This window comes from Falco punctatus (genome assembly GCF_963210335.1).
Source record: "Falco punctatus genome assembly, chromosome: 9".
Taxonomy (NCBI): domain Eukaryota; kingdom Metazoa; phylum Chordata; class Aves; order Falconiformes; family Falconidae; genus Falco; species Falco punctatus.
The window spans coordinates 4,252,554-4,274,561 of record NC_137589.1 but is presented as its reverse complement, the minus strand read 5'-3'; the positions used below and the strand labels follow the sequence as shown (position 1 = coordinate 4,274,561).

The 22,008-nt window shown below is 47.7% G+C and overlaps 2 protein-coding genes across 11 annotated transcripts in view; one reads left to right on the top strand and one right to left on the bottom strand.

Annotated features, from left to right (window-relative positions):
* The window catches only part of ZRANB1 (zinc finger RANBP2-type containing 1), a 46,609-nt gene extending 36,911 nt beyond the window's left edge, over positions 1–9,698 (top strand). For all 5 annotated transcript variants that reach the window (XM_080403127.1, XM_080403128.1, XM_080403124.1 and 2 more), the window contains 3 exons: positions 220–349; positions 5,540–5,769; positions 6,780–9,698. In XM_080403127.1, the coding sequence (XP_080259253.1) occupies positions 220–349; positions 5,540–5,769; positions 6,780–6,998 (579 nt within the window). In that variant the 3' untranslated portion in view covers positions 6,999–9,698. The remainder of the gene's footprint in view (positions 1–219; positions 350–5,539; positions 5,770–6,779) is intronic.
* Positions 9,699–11,897: 2,199 nt separating this feature from the next.
* CTBP2 (C-terminal binding protein 2) overlaps positions 11,898–22,008 on the bottom strand; it is a 145,385-nt gene continuing 135,274 nt past the window's right edge. For all 6 annotated transcript variants that reach the window (XM_080403119.1, XM_080403120.1, XM_080403117.1 and 3 more), the window contains 6 exons: positions 20,288–20,494; positions 18,341–18,555; positions 17,738–17,868; positions 16,819–16,946; positions 15,963–16,080; positions 11,898–13,467 (listed from right to left, as the gene is read on the bottom strand). In XM_080403119.1, coding sequence (XP_080259245.1) covers positions 13,287–13,467; positions 15,963–16,080; positions 16,819–16,946; positions 17,738–17,868; positions 18,341–18,555; positions 20,288–20,494 — 980 coding nt within the window. In that variant the 3' untranslated portion in view covers positions 11,898–13,286. The remainder of the gene's footprint in view (positions 13,468–15,962; positions 16,081–16,818; positions 16,947–17,737; positions 17,869–18,340; positions 18,556–20,287; positions 20,495–22,008) is intronic.

Sequence of the window (22,008 nt, the reverse complement as noted above, 5' to 3'; positions counted from 1 at the left end):
AAGAATTATTACTGACAGGTTACATTCTGGAGCAAGCTGAAATGTTTTTGCTTATTTCCAACTGACATGTAATAGTCTTCCAGCATTTCGTTTTTCCTGTAAAGCTAGATCACTCTTAAAAGCATTTTCTGTCTCAATTTGGAGATGTGTTTTTCAAATTTCAGAGTAAAGAATGATAAGTTCTGCTTCAAGTGATGTCTGTCTTTGTGTTTGGTTCAGCCTGGAGCGAGTTTGGAGCAGACACACATTTTTGTACTTGCACATATTCTTAGAAGACCAATTATAGTTTATGGAGTAAAATATTATAAGAGTTTCCGAGGAGAAACACTAGGATATACGCGCTTTCAAGGTAAGCCTTTAGTCTTTCAAACTGAGTTTTAAAAAGAGTTGAGCTATAAATCATAAACACAAAGGAAGTTGGAAGGAGAGTGACATTACACCACTAGTTGGAAGAGGATGAAATTACGGTTTAGGTGAATTTTCGTTAGCTATTACAAAACCCAAAACAATCCCCTGAAAACTTGCAGGTTTTCATTGTATAGTGGGCGTGCTGCCTATAGCTGCAGTAAAAATGTGTTTCTACCTCCGCTCAACTTGCCTTTAGTTTGTAATTTATGTAAAATAATCGGACTGAAAACTTCACAGAAGTTGTATGGTTTGTACTGCTGTAAGACACAAGAGATTTAATAAATGGAATTTGAAATTTCATTCACTGGTACTAATGGCTACAGATGTTCATTTTGGAAACTGTAGCGTATTTAGCATTTTCTGAAGGAGGCTTGTAAAGTTGGGGGCGAGGCAGGCAGAAGGTGTTTGCATTGGCAAGTCTCTCACCAGAGTGATGGTGGGGTCTGTGGATGCTCTTCCAGGACAAAGGAGCACGTCTTGGCGCTCTGCAGCACTGCAGGCGGTGGTCTGTGAGGCAGTCCTTAAGAACAGCGGAAAGCTGCCACCCTCGAAGCAAGAGGCAAGGGTATACAAAGAAAGGTAGAGAAATTAAAGTAGGGTTGAGAATGATAAAGTTGAGCTTTTGTTTGTAGTTGATTGAAGTAGAAGAGGTGGCAACTTGAATGTATATTGCAGAGGCTGAAAAGGAAGGAATTCTGTTCATAAGTGCTCTACCAACAGAGAATTATATGAGGTATGAGGCTAGGTAACTTAGATACAATTGCAAAATATTGGCCGACGGATAATGTAAATCTCATTTTCTGCAAAAGTGAATTCCGTGATGTAGTTAAGGGAAGGTTTTAAAATTTGTCTTGAGTTTTTGTAATTCGCACTTCACGGCAAGTGTGATGCAAAATAGTGACCTATTTCTCAAGTAGTACTATACACTTGCATAACTCGATCAGGTTCCTTCTGACTGTTCCTCCTCCTAGTCTTCTGGGCAAACAGCCTAACTATCCTTAAGATAAATGCGAAGATGATTAGCTGACAGTCCAGTTTTGCTTAGACATATGTTTGTGGATTTATAAAGATGTGTATTCTGTTTTGCAAGCCAAATACATGTTTGGGTGACTTTCCCCGGTATCACGCGCTAACACTTTATTATTTAAAGAATAAAAACCCAAGAGGGGATTGGGAGCATCTGTAGATGCTCAGCAGTAAACAAAACCCATGTGGAAAGAACTGTTTGATCAGATGCTGTGGCTGTGCTGCAGGGTGTTGGTTTTTCCCATGGTTCATCTTCCTGCCTTCAAGTACATCTGCTTTGATAGCTCTCCTACAGTGGTTTTCACCAACACATCGCCATTTATGTATATCTTGGCAGAGGACTTCCCAAAACCTCTCCTGTGATTTTAAAAAAAGCACGCTACCTTTGGAAGTGGCCAGAGCCGTGTTGTGTAGAACTCCAGACCGTGGCGTTAACGTCGCATGTGTAACCTATTAGAACTGTTCGGTCTTCAGAAAATCACTCGGCTTGTAAGTTTGGGGCAGAGACAAAACTTCTTTCTGTGAGGAAATGAAATGTTCTCTTGAAGAGTATAAAAAAAATTTGGTACTCTTTGTAGTTACATGGTATCGTTTATTAGAGATGATGAAAGGATAGACTGGGAAAGAACAGTTATTCATGTGATACAGATCTGACGCTTCAGGTTTGTGTTGCTTTTTAACTTAAAGGCTGAGTGGTTTGCAAGATGTTTTTATTTTATAGATTGGGCATTGAGGCAGACAAGTGTTATGTGGCCTAAATATGCTGAAATTGTTTTCTAGCTCTGTGAACCAGAAGGTAACCGGGTGTCTGGGGGACAGTCTCTTACTAGACACACATTTCCAGGAATTCAGTCAGACAGATATTTATGACTTGTGATTTGCTTGCCACAAGCCACATCATCCATACATAGAAACACACAGCACTGAACAGGTGAACTTGGGAGTCCTGTGTAACTTCTGTCCCTGTCCAACCACATTTCTGTGGTTAATGTGTGCTAATTAAATGCTAGCAGCACAGCTGAAACCAAACAGCCGTCAGACTCGGAGTAGTATGGGCTGCCAAGACAGGTCTGTAAATGGTACAAGACGTGGTGTCCTGGGCTTGTGTGCGAGCCTTGCTTGGCATGTGCCCCTTCGGTGGAGCTCTGAGGAGTGCTCGGGCTTCTCGGACTTGCCGTGTAGCACCCTGCCTGTGTGTTCAGATCACATTCACCAAAAAAGAAAGATTGTGGGTTATAATAGAGGTGGGGAAGTGATTTTTAACTTAACATCACGGTTCAGTTCATAGTGCCGTGGCAGGTATTGCACACACCCTGTCCACCCCTGAAATCCCCCTGATCAGAACTTTGTTCTCCAGGATTCCTTGTTCCAGCGTGGGATCCTTGCTGTAACTGCTGTGAATCCCGTAACTGACAGCCTCCTTGTTTCCTAGATTGCAATTGACTGTTAATGCTTCTTTAAATATTAAAGCTTTGACAGTGAAAGATCCATTTACTCGGCCTGAAGCGTGCTCCTGGTCTAGCCGCATGTATTTAGTGGCACGACTATACAGCTTTTAAAATTAAACAGGAAAAAAGGTGACTGAAATGATTATCGGGTCAGGCTGGAGAAACTGAACCCAGTGTGGATGGCTTCATGGGTAGGTGTTACCCTGTATTCTTTATTTTCCATGGCTTGTGTGCTTGTCAACTGTTCTTATGCTACCTTATCAATTCATATCAGATTGCCTTTTATAAATCTTAAGAGCACAAGATATTCTCCCTGATAATGCTTGAAATTCCCTTCTTGTGGAGCTCAGCACATAATGTTGAGGAGGAATGGAAAGCGTAACACATCCTTCTGTCTTGGGGTTATTATTAGTGGCAAAATCTTACTAAGATAAAACAATAGTGGAAAAAAAATTCCACAAAGTTGCTGAATTTCAATGTAGAGATCACAGCAAGGCAAACAGACTAGTTCCACTCCTGAAAGGTCACGTAGCTGTGCTTGATGCAGGAGTTCTGTGGTGTTAGATGAGGTATGAGATGGCCACAGGGATGAGACCCTTTGCTTATCAGTGACTTCTGTAGCCCTGAAAACATTGCGTAGTGCCTGGGGCCAAAATCTACCAGTTTAGGTCAGTAAGGCATTAACTGTCTGTATTCATTGGCAATAAATTAAATTAATCTTCCCCACATCGAATCGGTTTTGCCTGTGATGGTAACTGGTGAGTGATCTCCCTGTCCTTATCTTGACTCACAGTCTTTTCGTTGTGTTTTCTTCCGTCTGGCTGAGGAAGGGGAGTGAGAGAGCGGCTGGGTGGGTACTCAGCAGCTAGCCAAGGTCAGCTTGCCACGCTAGTGTAACTGTCCTGAGGAGCTGGCACAGGTGGCAAGTGGAGAGAGGGGACCTTCTGATAGATCTCTAAGATCATAACTTGTGGAAGAAGGTGGGTAAGCAGTCATCCTGAGGGTGCTGATGCCTTGAGTTCTGAAAGGCCTCGGTAACCTAACCAACATGTAGGTAGATAGCGCCGTCATACTTAAACAAAGCATACAATATTCGTAGATCGGTTCCCCCCCCCCCGGGGGGCTGCTTGATGGTTCTGCTGCTGCTTCAAAAGAAAGATTGGAAAAAAGTTCATGAAGTTATTTCTGTGAGTATGCGTTAAGACTGGATTGCCAGGAACTGAGGGACTGTCTTCGCTACGTTTGACAGTTAGCATGTTATTTTCAGTGTGATTTTGAATTTTGACCAGATGTTCGGTTCTTTCCTGCAGTGTAAAGGCTTGAAGTTTTTTACTTAATGCTTATCCCTTGTTCTGCATCTCTTGTGTTTAGCATTGAATCACAGTGAGACTCCATTGTAATGGGGATGGGAGGAAGGGAGCGCTAAAAAGGTGTTAAATGGATTTGTCCTTAGAACTAGATGTTGTTAAAAGTTGTGGGAATCTTAACCTGAAAGAAGTAGAAAGACTTTTAGGTATTTCTTGATTGCTAATTCAAGAATAGGGTAAACAAGGGACAAGTATTTACTGGTAGCCCCCGCTAATTTTTGTTGCGGCAAAGATGAGTTTTAAACTCAATTAAAACCTCCAAACCCACCCCCTCCTCAGACCTCATCTCCATGGATGTTGGAGTAGAAGTGAAGTGCCTTGTTTTGCTGCGGCGTCTATTCCTCGCTTGCTGGCAGCAGCTGTACCAGGAAAGGTTGCTATGCTACATGTGCACTTAAGTTTATGCGTGGCTATTTTTAAACTGTCACAAGGTAAGGCATGCTTTTGCTTAAGTTGTCTTGCAGCAGTACACACCAAGAATTACTGACGTTCCTAGAAGAAAGGAGCTAGAGTTTTATTTTGAGACTTCGTGCACTCAAGCGAATTCCTGTCTTTATTGCTAAAAAACATTGGTGAGGAAAAAGTGCAGTTTCTTTCAGAATTTGTGACATCGGTAACTTGTCGTAGCTGAGTAAAATAGGATCAGCTTTTCGGTGGTTGGTTGCTTTGGGTTTTGGTGGGGGTTGTTTTTGGAGACTAGATATGCATAGTTGATGTAGGTTATTTTAATCTATTAATACAATGTTTATGAGAAGTCCCATTGCCTCTGGGAATGGGCTACATGCTTAGGTGCTGAATAACGTTTAGTGCAGCAAGTTCTTCTAATAATAAGTTTTGTAAGCAGATGGTGGAATTTTTGTTCTGGTAAAAATAGGCATCTGACTGTAGCTTTTATTTCTGTGATGCAGAATCTGATTTTTTTCCCTTTGTAATTTTTTTAAAATATATTTAAGAAGAGTTGCTAAACCTAAGACTGCTTTTTTTAACCTCGTTTTTTGTTCATCACTGTATTATAGACCATAGGTTTTTGGGGTAATGCGGTATTGGTTGTAATTGTGATCGCTTTCGTACAATTGCAGAGATACTTTACTAATCTCCTGTTAACCTAATAATAATCAGCTGTACTGTGAAAGGTGTGACCTATGTTAGTGCAGACCAAACCAAGTCCATTTAAAATGCTTGTAATTTGTCGCTGCTACTGCATTTAGCCAAAAGCAAAAGGTTTGTTTCCGAATTCTTCATTGTTGAACACTGCAGTTTTGTCTTACCCTTTCTTTTAACTTGTCTCAGGTGTATATTTGCCTTTGTTATGGGAACAGAGTTTTTGTTGGAAAAGTCCTATTGCTCTGGGCTACACAAGGGGCCATTTCTCCGCTCTGGTTGCCATGGAGAACGATGGCTATGGCAATCGAGGTGCTGGTGCTAACTTGAACACTGATGATGATGTTACTGTTACTTTTCTACCCTTGGTGGATAGCGAGAGGAAATTACTGCACATTCACTTCCTTTCTGCTCAAGAGGTAAGAAATAGCTGTGTAGCTGCTCGCCTTTGTCACAGCTGCTTATTTAAGCTGTGGCCTCAGCAATCTCTGTAGCCCCGTATGTTTTTGCAGTTCAGAGAATTCCAGGGAGTGTACCGTTCTGATTAATTAATACTGCTGCCTTCCCCGTCATTTGAGGTGATTCTGAGAGGTGTTTTCCCACAAATTTGATGCTTATTTATAGCTCTGTAAATTGAATGTAACTTCACTGTGCATGCGAATACAAGTGTACCTTAAAAAGGACCGAGAAATAAGGATTCTGACACTGATGTGAGACTGAAATACACATGTTTTTTGTTTGTTTTCTTTTGTTTTTTTTTTTAAAAAGATGTGACACAAATATTGGCCAGTAGTTAAAGCATGCTCTACCTCTCTTTCTAGTGAAATTCAACTCTCTTCTTCTTTATAAAAGACAGGGAACTACCTCAGTGAGGTGTGTACACGGGGAAAGGGAGGGTTGGAAAATCTGAAGTAATTGCTAAAAGTGGGCATCCTGTAAATAAAGGAGAAAAGGTATGGGCTTTAATCTAGAGAAGGATATTTTTTTCAGTAAGCTGCAACATTTGTTATGGCTTAAAAGAGGAAATATTTCATGCCAAGAACTTCTAGGTTCCTAAAAACTACTTTATAAAGCCAGAAGACTCTTTTAGGAGTTATCCTCCTTATATATGGTGCCTACCATAAATAATGAGTTGCTTACAAGTAAATATAGGAACACTATTGGGAATACACATCTGAAAAATGTAGAAGGGAAGAATAGTTGGGGAATATTTCCAGACCCTTCAAATTTTGGTGGAAGATGCAGTGTGCATCCGTGTGGCTTTTGGGGACTCCCAGCTGCAGTGAAGTAGTGTGCTAACTCTAGCAGCTCTGAAAAGGAGCTGCATTGCTGCCCTAGCCTGGGCGCTCCGGAATATCACAGGTGGCTTGCCTAAAGTTGCTGGTGACGTTTCAAGCATCGTTCTCAATCTGTTTTTTCTCCCCCAAAGATAGGTAATGAGGAGCAGCAAGAGAAACTGCTTCGGGAATGGCTGGACTGCTGTGTGACAGAAGGAGGGGTTCTCGTGGCGATGCAGAAAAGCTCCCGTAGGCGCAATCACCCACTGGTCACCCAGATGGTAGAGAAGTGGCTTGATCGCTACCGACAGATCCGCCCTTGTACATCGCTTTCCGATGGTGAGGAAGATGAGGATGATGATGATGAATGATGAGGAAGAAACTGGAAATTACCAGCGCAGAGCGTCTGACCCGGAGTTAGCGTTGTGCTCTAGCAGTTCGTTGTGGAACGACCCAATTCTAGGGGAAACGTGCTGTAAAGGGTTTTTCTAACCAGCATGGAGAGAGTCTAGAAGCTCATCTGCTGCGTGAAGAGAGCAAAATGGGCTGGACTACAGTTTGTATTAAAACAAAGAAAAAGAAACAAAAAACAGCTAATTTTATTATCAAGACAGAAAAAAAAACATTTTTCTTTCTGATTGTAAATCTGTCTATAAATGTACCGCATGTGGTTGTGTAAGAGGTTGTGTAATAGGAAAAAGTATACCAGCATCTTAATTATTGCGAAGAAATTTTTCAAATAAGGGCACTTATGAAAGCACACGTTAGACGGATCTCTCTTCCCTCCGAGATTCTTTTACAGTAGAACTTGGTATTCTGCATCACCCTTTAGATACTCTGACACAGTTCCGTGAAAGGCCCATTTATGTGAAATCTCACTAGTGCCCAGGTCAGATTGTGAGGGGTTTTTTTTTGTTTGCACAAAATAGCCACAGCAAGTCATAAGCCAAAATACATTCATTATTTTACTAATATTTGAGTTACTGCTGTGCCCATATAATAAAATCTAAACTCTACGGAACAAACTGGAAGAGAAGCTAAATTTTTCATTGAGTGAAATTATTTGTTTCCTGAAAAGATGATTTTTTTTTTTGGTTGGGTTTTTTCATATTTTTTTTTCTTCTAATAGTTAATAGATTCCTTTCAGTATATGTAAGAATATTTATTCAGAGAAGTGACCTAAAATATAGGGATTTTATTCCAGTGAGCATACACTAAACAAAATTGTGTGAAATTCGAGAACTCAAGACATGATTGAGAATTTCATATTGTCAGAACTCTGTCTTGCTGTGATACAAACTATATATCATTTTATCATTTATTCATCACCTCAAACATTGCTGCAAATGAAAAAACACCTTTTTAAAGGGTTATTCCTCAGTCATTAAATCTAGTGAGAATACACTCGGCAGTTCTGATTAAAAAGAAGAATCTATGCTAAAGTTGTTATTAAAAGCACTGTGTTATATATTTCTCAGTATGTAAACCTGGGAATTTCTTGCATGTTGATTGATGTGGCCATACTTAAACTTATGTAAGTTCCTAAGATTGTAAGTTCAGAGTATATTCTCCAGTAGAAATTTTATTATATTTGATAACTTTAGCCATGTAACCTGTAATGGATAAAGTTTATCTAAAAATCTCACTTAAACACTAAAGGTTAATGCCAGTTTTTACATATACAGTGCAATTCAGGTTGTCTTGAAAAGCACTTTTGATGGTGTGGTGGTTGACTAAGGAATTTTGCAGTAGATGAAATTGTTTGAATTAGAATTTGGAAAGAAGCCCCATAGCACATATTTTTATGTAGTTCAGAGCTATGGAAACCCTGAGGAACTTGCTGCTTTTTCTTCCAAATGCTGCTTAGATGGTGTTGAAATGTGCACAACTCCTACATAAACTTGGTGACAGCACCACAAGTATAGGAATAATGAAGTACTGTATTAATTTAGCAATTTTCCCAGCACAGATTCCATTGAGGTTTATTATGAAATGTCTTCACCTTTTTTTTTTCTTTTTTTTTTTCCTTTGGCCATTAGATCTCCTCAAGATGGATGCATGCGCAAATTTCAAAGAATGCATGCTTATCTGCAATGTATGTATGATTCACCTGAACTAAATAGGCAAACCGCAGATACTAAAGAGGTTCTTCACAAGCATATGGTCCTGTTTCAAGTTTGCTTTCTAAATCGTTTTGGGTTGTTTTTTTTTTTTTCTCTCCTTTTTTCTTACCTTGCGGTGAAATCCTTTTTATACCTTGTCTAGCTGAGGACGTGAAGGTTTTCTGTCGGGGGAACGGAGTGCAGAGTAAGCTGGGATGAGAATTTCCCTGATCTGAGCTGGTGTGCTCGGTGGCATCGTTGATGCGTTGCGGCATAACCCGCCCCACTTCTGGAGGCCCTCCTAGCGCGGGGCTAGGCCTGCCAGCTTCAGCAGCTGTGGTTCAGTGGCCGGGTTGCTGTAAATTCAGATCCCAGCTTACCCAGGACTGGCTCCCCTGCGCAGATCGCCGTTTGGGTGGACAAAAGGGTAAGCTCCTGCCTTCAGTTGGCTACTTCACGGGTTGTGCAGAACTTTTTAACACCCCCCACCCCCTCTTTGCTTTCTGCAGTACTGTTCCGTTTAAGGAAGTAAAGCTTCCGTGTGACATGGGGGGAATAACCGATGTGAAAGTCTACCTTGAGCCAAACTTTGACGAGCGCGCCTTTCCTCGCCTCCCGTTGCTGTACGTGGGCAGCCTGCGTTGTGGCCTGACGATCCCCGTCCCCAGCCACCACCTCACCACAGCAAGTGGAAGTTCACCATGAGTCAGTTCAGCCGTTTTCAAAAGCATGCACCGTGCTCTCCGGTATTTATCTAGTTCTGGTATGAGAGGGCAGTCCTGGTACTTCAGAGCTCTTGGCTTTTTTGGTCATTATTGTTTTGTTCTGATGTGCTGTAAAATGGTATGTTCAGGTTACCGTGCTTCACAGGTCATTTCGGAACTGGTGAAGGATCTTTTTCAGAATCAAAGTTAATCCAAACCTCATGTACCTGTAGATTAAAGAGATGCAATCCCCTGCTTTGTGCTAGCACGGTAGTCAGTGTATGTTAATGGGTACTCTCCTTGAATTACATACTTGAAAGTTTACAAGTAATGAGGTTAATTTGCAAATGCTACCTTGCAGCTTGTCAGCAAGTTCTGCTCTTTTAGCCAAGTACATATATATAAAATTGGGTTTCTCCGTGTTATTTTCCTCATATTATTGCTCGCAGCAGCACGTGCTTTCCTGGCACAGAACTTGGCTTTTCATTGCTACCTCCTTTGCATCTGGTTGTTTTTTCTGGTTTAATTTATGAATTCCTCAGTGAAAAATCCCTGTATTTCTTTTGTTTTTAATATATTAAAATTTAGTAATTCTGGATTCTTCCAAAGTTCTGCTGCATGGCTTATGGCAAATATTACTAGATCGTGTTTATTCCATTAACAGAATCGGTTTGTGTGCATTTATAGAGACCCTTATTTAATTGCCGCTTCCCCCCACTGCCCCCACCCTTTTGTTCAGTAACTTCCCTTAACACCTTCTTTTAGGTTTTATTTGGTGTCTTGTCACCTTCAAGCTGCTTGTTTTAAGCTGCTCTGACATCCATAGTCAACGGAGAGCCTCCCCATCTGCCTGCCCAAAGCATGACAGCAGTGTGGCTCTGGCAGCAAAGTAACGGCACAGAGCCGCAGCAGCGACTCCTTTACTTCCCGTTTCCTTCCCCAATAATTTTCCATTTGAGAGTTGCAGCATGCTGCTTCCCGGCACTTTAACACATGGTAACTGTGATGATACTCTTCCCTTTCCACGTATTGCTGGTGGTTGTGCTGCAGACGCTTGAAACCCAACAGCAGAGGGAACTTCTCAAACTGCAGCCTGTTACCAAAACGCGTCCTTTCGTTTGTAACCCTTGGGATCTCGGATTTCCGCTCCTGTGGAGCTTGCAGCGCTCCAGTGGAAGCTGCCTGCCCACGTTTGCATCCGTCCTTTGGGTTGAGAGGCAGGTTGGGTGTCAGCTGAAGAACACGGGTGTTGCCTGTCCTCTGGGGGGTCTGAGCCGAGCCCCTCGCTGTCCGGCTGCGGTCCCCGCTGCTGGCAGCAGATCCCCGAGGAACAACAGCTGCACAAGATCCTGCGACGCAGGGAAGCACTTGCACCCATCTGGGATGCAACTGCTTATTGAAAAACAAACCAAAGTACCAGAGCTAGTTTATTTTTAAAAACAACTCTAAACCTTAACATCAATGAAATGGTTTCCTATTGTTTTTTACCGTCGTTTCAGCATTTCCCAAACACCTTCTCTGTAACTAACCTGGTTAATCATCCTGGTTTCTCGTGGTGGTCACGGATAATCACTGCTGTGCGATGTTGATTGCTGACAAAGAGCAGTCACTCATCTATAAACGGTGACCTTTTAACATGTGCGAAGTCGGTAATTAGTTTTCAGTTTAATTTAAAGCAAACAAAATACAGACTTTTGTAACCTAGATGCTTTTTGGTTTCAGCTTTTTTTTTCTTGGTCCCTCTTCAGACCAAGCTCTGTGCCTCGTCTGACGCCGTGTGTGCTGGCACTCTGACGCAGGGTGGAAGCAAATGAACGGGCGTTTGGTCCGGTGGGGCTTGGAGCCGCTAGCACCTCTAGAGCACCTTTTCAGTTTTGTTCACTAGTGGTTTGTTAATGCTTCGTTTCTTGTGTGCACAAAATACGCTGAGGTGTAGTTGCCTTTGTAGTTTAATGGAAACCGTAGCATTTTTTTTTTTTACTTTTTCACCTAGGCTGCATGTAATATCCCACTCGACTTTAAATATTCACAAATTACAAATGTACAGCTTAGGGATAGCACCCCCTGCAAGCCTGGATGGGAAACTGAATTCAGCAAGCTGTTTCCCAGCAGTGCAATTTTAGAAGCGAGCTGCACGCAGCAAGCCTGAACAGAGTTCCTACAGCACTTCTCCAAGGCTGCTGCGGGAAGCCGAGGCCACTCCTCGGCCGATGCCATCACAGTTTGCTGTAAGCATCACCCTTCTGCTGGCGGGGACAGGAGCAGGTCCCAGTGGCTGCTCACGTGCCAGAGGTACTGAAGGCAGACGCGAGGAAAACTTACCTGCTCTCTGCTGCAAAATTGTTCGCTTTCGGAGGAGGGCACAGAGCGATCAGCGTTACAGTTTGTACCTCACAGTGCCTTCTCAGTGTCTCCAACTTAAAGCATTAGCCAGGTTGCAGCGAGAGCTCTTACCTTTCAGAAATTAAAGAAATTTTATCACTTTTTATTGAAAACTGCACTGAACGCTAAATGTCCACCTTTACAATAAACAAATACAATAACGGTAACACACTAAAACAAAACATACTTCTGATAGCCATTCGTTTTTATGTTTTTTGTTTTTTTGTTTCTTTCTGTTTGGGACAGCTTAAGATATTTTTTTTTTTCGTCACAGAAACAGGAATGTACCCATACAAAGGCTCAAAATAGGCCATCTTTTTAAAAACAAAAAGGCGATGATTCACAAAAGACTATGAATATAACATGTAACTAGTTGATACAAATCTAATAGGATTTGTTAAAATCAGTCACATCTAATAACACATTTTGAAGTGTTCTTGTATAAAATATCACGTGAAGAAAAGAAGACTTTTATCAATGTCTAAAAAAGTGGGTTTTGTTCATAGACAGTCTGACAAGTTACCATAAAAAGTGTTTCCTGAGACATAAGGAAATGCAACATTATTCTTGAACCCTTTCCAGCTCAAGACTTTTTTTCCACTTGATAAAATAGCTGCAGATTTAAAACTGAGAAAATATATTTGAGTACAAATAGTGTGTGAAACTTAATACTTTCTTCTTTTTTTCTTTTTTTTTTCTTTTTTTTCTTTTTTTTTTTCTTGCATCATTGCAGGGAGGGCATAGGTGAATGCACAGCTACTTTATTCAGTGTATTGGGCAGAGAAGAGACTGGCAGTTTCTTTTTTCATTAGCCTGGGAGGGCAGCGGCTGTTACCGGGAGCCCTTTCTGCCCTCCCCATCCCACAGATCCCAGCTGGAATGGCTACAACTTAAACCTGGCAGGAGAACTTCTGTTATATGTCATTGGCCCTGTAAGACTGCAAAAAGGATTATTATTACCATTGGGTTTTTTCTTCCACTTCTAAGCCAGTACTGATGCCTCCCATTAGAAGAGGTAACCAGATACAAGAGTAAGGAAAGGGCTGAAGCCACATAATGGTTTCCTCTAACATTTCTATGTTAACTCTGTAAAGATGGCTTAATGCAATGGTTTGGAAACAGGTGCAGAAGCCCTGTCCTTCCCAAGGAATTGAGGGGGGGAAAAAAATATCTATTTTTATTCATGTGATTGATGCACAGATGAAGGAAACTTAACACACAATAACAGAAGTTGATCATCAATGTATCACATCCTAGTTTTCAGCGCTTCAGTAAGCAGGTGACTTCTTCAGGGCTTCTCCCCAGTCTTGACTGCTATCGCTTTGTCGTTAACACTGGAACATCAATGATGCGTCTGTCCAAAATCAACGTTACAAATTTCGTATCAAATTCTTTTTTTTTTAGTTTGTGTATAACTTCTTTTCCAATGTCTCTTGGTCCTAAGTTTATTGAATGATTTTTAAATTATCTGCTATTGCTCATTGGGATGTTCCCTGTTGTCCCCATGTTTTGTGGGCTGGTTAGGAGATGGAGCTTGGGAAGGATGTGCCACTGTGGGAAGATTGTGAGTAACAGGGATGCCTCCAGGAATGATGCCCTCCATAGCTGCCGGTATTCCTCCTGGTGCGACACTGACCATCCCAGGTGGATACCTGGGAGAGGGGACAGAGAGAGGCAAGTTTGTCACGTCAGAGCTGGCCACAGACAGCACAAATAGCACAACCACCGCTGCAGAGTCTGTGGAGAGACCGAGCAGCAAAGAGACTCCGCTTTTCTACTACAGCTGAGTTTGGTTTTTCTTTTAGACTACAAGGGAAAGCTCAATGTTAAATGTTAAACCAGTGCTGCTGTGTCTTGGGTAAATGTCCTCCACAGGACTGCATCTTGTTCTGTGCCTTCTAGCAGGTGGCTGAACCATAAGGAAACCTTTCTCTTTTGAAAAACTGGGTAAGGAATCCTCTGGAGTGCTCTGGGATGCTGGCATGCTGGCTTAAATCATCCCTGCACGTGAATACCTTTGAACACCTACACCCGGGTTGTAAATTTTCCCTCTCCAGAAGGCAGCTGCATCTTCCTCATGTAACCAGAGAGCGCAGCTGAAAAACGGGGTCGGATCTGGTTCATCTTCTTTTCTAAGGATGGGGTGAGTTACGCGTGTTCCAAGAAATTCCAAGAGTTTGAGAAAGAGAAGAAGGGATTTCTTGAGCTGTCCACAGGGAAGCCGTCACATGGGGGCAATGTGACCATAACCCTCTGGAGGTCTCTTGGACACCCCAACCACCAGCACCTCCTGTGGCTGCCATCTCTGGAGGGAAAGGCGGAGGGGGAGCGGGGAGGGGAAGGAAGGTTTTACCTGAAGGTGCAGAGCTGACCCCTGTCAGCTTACCAGGGCAGCGGGGCCGCAGCTCCCCAGGGGCTTAGCAAGGATGAAGCACCCTGTGGCGGCAGCCAAGGCTTGTCCTTGGGGTGGTGGCATTGTCCCCATGCCTCAGAGCAGCCAGAGCAGGACCGAGGGGCATGCCTGCCCCAGCTTCGGATGTTCCAGCCTGTGCACTCTGCGTGGGACCCGCAGGTTCTGAGCACACAGGGCCATGGCACACGCGTTGCCGGGGGCCTTGACCTCCGAAGGCTCCGCGGCCGGCCGCATGCCTGCCCGCCCCTGCCCTCTAATGCCACCCCATGTGTCCCGCAGGGGTTTTTGTATCTTGAGTATTCTTGGCAGCGGTGATATGGTGAAAGCTGCCCGTGTTCCAGCTGAGGCCTCGTGCCTTGGTGTCTCCAAAGTGGAGCAGTAAGTAACCCTAATCTCAGGGATTTGGGTGGAAATTAGGCCACCTGACTACGGACCTATATTTGGAGCTTTCACCCTGGCTCATGACCCCGCGAGCTGGGCCAGGCTCCCTGCGGTCAGGGCACGGGCCGAAGCGGAGAGCAAACCTGCAGCCGCTACTTCGCTTTAAAAGCTGCGTCCTGCGTGTCTGCAGGCCTGGGGGTCCTGCGGCTTACGGAGGCGCCGCAGCCGTAACTGCCGGCCCACCCGAACGAAGGCAGCGTGAACAGGCGGCTTTATAAACCCGTGGTTACATCGAGCAGCGCTGGTACTCCCCGCGGTGGAATCCCTGCTCCCCAGGGAGGGGGATTCCAGTCGCTGCCTGAGCCAACGTACCAGCGGTTACCGGGCTCCTGGGCGCTACAGCCGGGCCCCTGGGCGCTACAGCCGGGCCCCTGGGCACTATAGCCGGGCTTCTAGCGCTACAGCCGGGCTCCTGGGCGCTACAGCCGGGCTCCTAGTGCTACAGCCGGGCCCCTGGGCGCTACAGCCGGGCTCCTGGGCGCTACAGCCGGGCCCCTGGGCGATATAGCCGGGCTTCTAGCGCTACAGCCGGGCCCCTGGGCGCTACAGCCGGGCCCCTGGTGCTACAGCCGGGCCCCTGGGCGCTACAGCCGGGCCCCTGGGCGCTACAGCCGGGCCCCTGGGCGCTACAGCCGGGCTTCCAGCGCTACAGCCGGGCCCCTGGGCGCTACAGCCGGGCCCCTGGGCGCTACAGCCGGGCTCCTGGGCGCTACAGCCGGGCCCCTGGCGCTACAGCCGGGCTCCTGGGCGCTACAGCCGGGCTCCTGGGCGCTACAGCCGGGCCCCTGGCGCTACAGCCGGGCTCCTGGGCGCTACAGCCGGGCTCCTGGGCGCTACAGCCGGGCCCCTGGCGCTACAGCCGGGCTCCTGGGCGCTACAGCCGGGCCCCTGGGCGCTACAGCCGGGCCCCTGGGCGATATAGCCGGGCTTCTAGCGCTACAGCCGGGCCCCTGGGCGCTACAGCCGGGCCCCTGGGCGCTACAGCCGGGCTCCTGGGCGCTATAGCCGGGCTTCTAGCGCTACAGCCGGGCCCCTGGGCGCTACAGCCGGGCCCCTGGGCGCTACAGCCGGGCTCCTGGGCGCTACAGCCGGGCCCCTGGGCGCTACAGCCGGGCTCCTGGGCGCTACAGCCGGGCCCCTGGCGCTACAGCCGGGCCCCTGGGCGCTACAGCCGGGCCCCTGGGCGCTACAGCCGGGCCCCTGGGCGATATAGCCGGGCTTCTAGCGCTACAGCCGGGCCCCTGGGCGCTACAGCCGGGCCCGCGGGTGCAGCCCTCCCGTTCCCCGGCTCACCTGTACGTGGCGCCATTGAGCTCCGGATGAATCGCCTGCTGATCTATTACCGACCACGGAGCCGTTGTGACAAAGAATTCCTTGTTCACGCAGTTCCTTAGGCTTTCTGGGATGCGCCCTGGAGTTGGTAATAAAGGCAATTATGCGTCAGGTGGGTCCTAGCTTTATCACCCTCTAATAAGCTACATTTTTTTTGCATGTCACTAGATTTGCTAGTGTAAAGGATGGGGGGGATGACACATCCCATACGCCTTGTTTCAGGAGGAGGTTTTGGCTGTCCCCAGGTGCACGTTGCAGCACAGTCTCTTACCCTCAGCCCCAACTCTGTTTCGGGAAGGGTGGTTCCTCTGAGTCCGCCAGGGATGAAGCTGTGCCTTCCACGGTAACCAGGAGGGCAATTTTTAGGACAAGAGAACCACCCATTTGCTGGAGTACTGTGACTGCCACCTTGGAGCAAGCTGAGTTACAGCAAGAGCTGGACACAGGTGCCTTCACTGCTTCGGGGTTTGGTTCTGGCATGCAGTTGGCTGTGGTCTGCACCACCGTTTGGGCAGCAATTATCGCTTCGCTGTCCTTTGCTTCCCACTTACGCACACTAGTCTTTGCCACACTGCACAAGTGCCCCATTAATTAAAAAAAAAAACAAAACAAAACCCCACAGAAACCACAAACGTGCTCAAATGCGGGTAAAGTTTTGTGTCTCAGCTCTTTTGCTGGGAATACAATCAGGGTTAGACCCCTTTCCCCAGTATTCTGCCACGACACAACAGGGTGAAGCCCTGTCTGTGCCTCTCCTGGCTCCCGTTCCAGGCACACACACACGAGCTAACCCCAGCTTCTCCACGGGGCTGGGTACCTGTGATCGCACGCCGTATTTCAGTAGCAGCAGCTTCTCTCATCTCTAGTGATGCTTGCTCGCTGTACCAAGCAGTGTGTGGAGTACAGATTAAATTAGGAGCATCTTTCAACGGGCCTTGAGCGAAACTGGGAGCAAGGGGAGAGGAAACAAAGATTACTCAAGATTTAAAGAGAGAATAAAAGATGTTATGAGTAGCAGAAGATTTGTGGCCTGTCCTCTGCACATGTAAGCCTCCTTTCACGGCCCCTCACCTGCGGCACGGGGGCTGGAAGCAGCCAGACAGGGTCCTGCCAGCCCAAAATGGCCACAGAAGTGCTGGGGAGGAAGCACAGTTCCCGTGCATGGCACAACTGAAAATGCACCAAAAAAGAGCCAACAGGGCTGAACCCCCAACCTACTGGGTAGTTGGTCTTAATGCTTCCACAGGAATAAATGTCTGGGCGTGTCTCTGCAGCAGCGCTGGGGATGCTGGCACAGGCTGTGGATCACCCAGCCCAGGGTGGGAGGAGGTGGGGGTTCACCCTTTATAGAAGCACACTTACTTTTTTTAAAAAAAGTTTATGAAAACACAAGTAAACGGTTTTCAACGAGAGAAGTTGCATTCCCACTTACAACCAACCCCTTCCCAGCTAGCAGCAGCCTGTGGGCAAAAATGCCCAACATTGAACATGTTAAATTTGTTCTCATGGACTAATAAGCGTGGTTTTTTGTTTAACAAAAAACAGGCTGATTTCTTGTTTTATGCTCCTAGTGTCCCTTTGAACATCTGTCATCCCGGTGCCAGCCCACGAATGATGGATACCGCAAGGTGCCACAGCCTTTTCCCAAACCGGCAGGACCGTCCCCCAGCGCTGGCAGTGTGTGACAAGGCTCGTGGGTGTTGTGTGTCCCCTGGCCCCGCGAACTGGAGCTTTACCTAAATGGTTCAGACTCGTGCACATCAAGCGCAGCCCCTCGTATCCGTCCCTCCTTCAGGGCTTGAGTTAAGGCCTTCTCGTCCACCAGCCCCCCGCGCGCCGTGTTCACCAGGAACGCTCCCTGCCTCATCTGGCGGCGGCCGGGGAGAGAGAGATGAGGGTGAGCTCAGTGCAGTGACCCAACTCCTGTCCCGACGCAGCAGCAGGTGCCCTGGGGTGCCTCCAGCTGGGACTGCACCCCGCTTTTCAGGCTGAGTGGCTGTGCTCCTGCCCCAGAGCAGTCCCCACCCTGCTGCACGTGGGTTTTCTAGGGAAAGTCCAGCTCTGGCTGGTATCAGCAAACAAAACCCGCTCCTGCCGTTGCCTCCGCACCACAGGCGCAGGGCACGCGTACCCGGCAGCATGCTACCCCTGGTAAGCACCGTGGGGAAACAGATGGGCTGGTGGGTGCAACCAGCTGTTTTGGAGGTAGCCCCTAGGCACTGAGGAGCTGGCTCACTGTGGCCACAACTGCAGAGGGACGCGTGGCCAGCAGTGATGTGCCGGGTTTGCCCGCTGAAGAGCAGAGCACTCTCCTTGGTTGTGCATGCGAAGTGAATTACCTGCTTAATCGTGAAGTCGTTGATAAGGTGGTGGTTATGTTCGTTAAGGTTACAGTGCAACGAGACACAGTCGCTCTGATAGAGCAGGTCCTGGAGTGTGTAGACCCGCTGGACTCCCAGGGACCTCTCTATCCCATCCTGCAGGTACGGGTCATAAAAGATCACGTTGAAGCCAAATGCCTTGGCTCGGACTGCGACCGCCTGTGCAGTGCGACCTGTGTGTGAAGGGAAGAGAGGCAGTAATTTAACTGATTCCCACCTCCCTGGCTTCACACTGCTGAGCTGCCCCATGGCCTGATCCCCTAGCGTGGCTTGGGGACTGCCGTGGGTCCCCTGGGACCCCTTGGGCTCCCCAGAAGGGATGCTGGCTGGAGGGGAGAACCCATGCCACCTTGCACAGGGAGGGCTGTGCTTGGCTCTAGCAAATGTCAGATGCTTATGTTAAAATTAAAAAAAAAAAAGCCAAACAAAGCAAAGGGTGAGGCCATTAGGCACCTGCCAGCTCGTGGCCATTTGAACATGTGGCACGATCCATGGCCATGCAGGTCCGGCAGGGAAGGCCCAGTGTGTGCCTTGGCCCCACCAACACGCAGCTCTGGACATCACAGAGAAACAATCCTCTGCGGTGCCGTGTCTACCAAGAAAAGCCAAAAATGGAAGAAAAAGAGTGTCGCCTTTTCTAGACAACTTGCGATAGATTTTTCAGCCTCTCACTGAATGGCTGGTTAATTGGGCATGATGAAGGCAACTGTCGTGGCTTGGAAGCAAAGGGCTACTATGGCCGCTGTGCTGGGGAAGGACATGCAGCGCTGCTACAGACCCCCCCGGCCTGTCCCCGCCACAGACTGTGCAAGCTCCACGTGCCCTGTGTGCCAGGTCTCAATTATTTATTTGTTAATTTTTCCAGCTAGCAGCAGCGTGGCAGCCCAGCGCGTGCCCGCTTAGTGGTGCACAGTGATGTCCCCCCGTGCATGCACACACCTGACGCCCTGCTGCTGCCCCAGAGAGGCATGGCTGAGCAGGGGACATCAGCCAGTTGCCTGCATGGACATCCAGCTGCCAGCACACAGCCAGGTACGCGCTGCCGCCCTCACCCTTGCCCTGCCAGACAGACCTTGGCTAACCCCGACCTCCTGCTGGAACCTGACCCACCCGCCTTGCTCCAGTTTCCCCATTTAAACGTGCTCATATGCCAGCTTTTTTGCACTAATTAGCCCAGGGCTTTGCAGGACAACAGCGTGAAGCAAGTGGGGCAAACGGCTGTGGCACAGAAACCAAGTGGAGATGCTGCTGCGGCATTTGTGGTGCAGCTCCCGGCTGGCACAACCCCAACAGCGGCCACCCTCCAGCAGCCAGAACTGCTCCCTAAACCAGCACCTCGCCAAATCTCTCCTCACGATGCTGCCACTTTGCCTGCACCTGGCCATCAAGTGCTGGGTGAGCTTCAGCTGCCTGAACACACCTCCTGATCCCTCGTGATGGCTGGACTTCGCTCCCAGAAGGGATATCCAAGAGGGCTGTCAGCAGAGGTGCTGATGATCCCTCTGATGCTGAAACTCCCTATAGCTATGGGTGAACTGAAGACAAATTTTGTTTTCCACAGCCCTGCCCCATGCAGGGCAGAATGTCTCAGGAAGAGCCAGGCTGGTGTAGCTGTGGTTCAGGGACAGGTTTTTTTGGGAGAGGATGGCAGCACTACCAAATGTAGTCCCTCCTGGGGCACTGCTGGGTTTCACCAGTGTTTCTCCAAGGACTCAGCCAAGGCTCACAAAATGCAGCTCCTTCACCAAAAAAATCAGCATTAAGAGGTGGTTCTGGTTTTGAAAATGCTCATTTTAGGTCCTTCTCAGGGCAGTGAAGTGGTGCTGAGTCCTTCTCAGAGGCTGAACATGGGGCCAGCAGTGCTGCACGTGCTGCTCGCAGGCTGCCTGCCCTTCGCCCACCTACCGAAGCCAATGAGGCCGAGTGTCTCCCCCCTGATGCGGGCAGCACCGGAGGCCACCTCCCGGATCTGCTCCACGCTCTGCACCCGCGTGCCCTCCCGCAGTGCCTGGTAGAGCCACGTGTTCCGTCGGTAGAGGTTGAGGACGTGGCAGACGGTGGAGTCAGCCGTCTCCTCCACAGCGGCCGAGGGGATGTTGCAGACAGCGATCCCTGCAGAGGCAACACCACAAAGCACAACCGTGGCTCAGGGGGGGCAGCCCCAGCCACCCACCCCACAGCAAAGCAGGGGGGCTCCTGGCACTTCATCTTCACATCACTCAGCCAGCCCATCCTTCTTTTTTTAAAGCATTTGGAGCAATGTTTGCTAAGGATGTGCCTGGTTTAGGTACAACTGCCTGAAATCTCTGCAAAAACCACAGTGACCTGTAATACTCAGGGGTCCCCTACACTCCAGCGTCTCTCTAGGGTAAGGACAAGTGCAGATTTCAAGTGCAATAGCTATGCAGGAGTAACTCTAGCAGCAAAGGTTTGTTTTGCAATAGGAAGTCTTATTCTTGCTTACTTTAATCTACCTTCAAAGTGATTTAAATCATGCTGGCAGAAGTCACTCCTTTTCCACAAGAAGACTGTTCAACTATTAAATTATTTAGGGATCAATAATTTGGTGCACTCAAACAGGATGGTGTGCCAGGTTGGCATGGCAGGGTCAGCTTCCCCTTCCACCAACAAGCACCGAAACAGTCGACTCAAAACACCCCACAGCAAGGCTTGCGGTGACGGCTACCACCATGGCACGTGCACCATCAGTGCAGCCTCCACCACACACTCTGCAGGAAGAACCAATTGCTCCTGCTGCAAAATCTGGAGGCTTTCTGAGAATGTGGCAAGCGGAGGGGGCACAGCCACGCTGGAGCAGCTCCCCCACCCCAGCACTGCCGCTGCACGCCTGCCTGCCCTGGCGCGGGTTTGGTAACAGACTTTTTGCTCCTTTGCCACAAAAGGCTTATTTGAAACTGCTGTGTCCCTGCTCGGAGCTGCAAGTATTAAGTTCACTGGCAATGCCTCCCCGCTCGCTGCCCCGTCCAGGCTCTGGCTCGGTAATGTGTGTGAGGGGGTGCTGAACTGCACCTCTGTTCGGCAGAGCAGTTAAGCACACACTTACATCCCACCAGATTCAAAGCAATTTAAACACACATATTAAAGATGGATGTGTATTCACGTGCTTTACTGGACTGGGGCCTTTGAGTAGAAACCATGAAAAAGTAGGAGATAAAGACAGCGTAAGAGACTCAGAAAATCCCCTTCCACTGTGAGGGCCACTGATTCAAAGTCGAAAATCTGTTTCCCATCCCCCTGTCAATATCCCTGCTCCCAGGAGCTGCTTTTCTGTTTTCAAAACTGCTTTCCACCCCGTGGCTGTTTGAAAGACCTACAGAAAAACTGACTGACTCTACAGGGTGGAAAACCCCACCCCAACTAACCCCTAAACCACTGCCCACCTCCTCTCCCTTTCAGGTGACAGGGCCATGATGCCCTGGTCCCCATGAGCTCTTAAAGCTGGTGCTGTCCCATTTTACATTCCCCATCGCTTCCACAGAGGGCAACTTTTGATTTACTTTGGGGATGTGGGTGCAGCCCAGAAACCATGCTGAGCGCCTGCCCAAGGCTCTAACGAAGCAGCAGGGAGGGTTTCCCAAGATGACCACCCGCTTCGGCACCAGGCA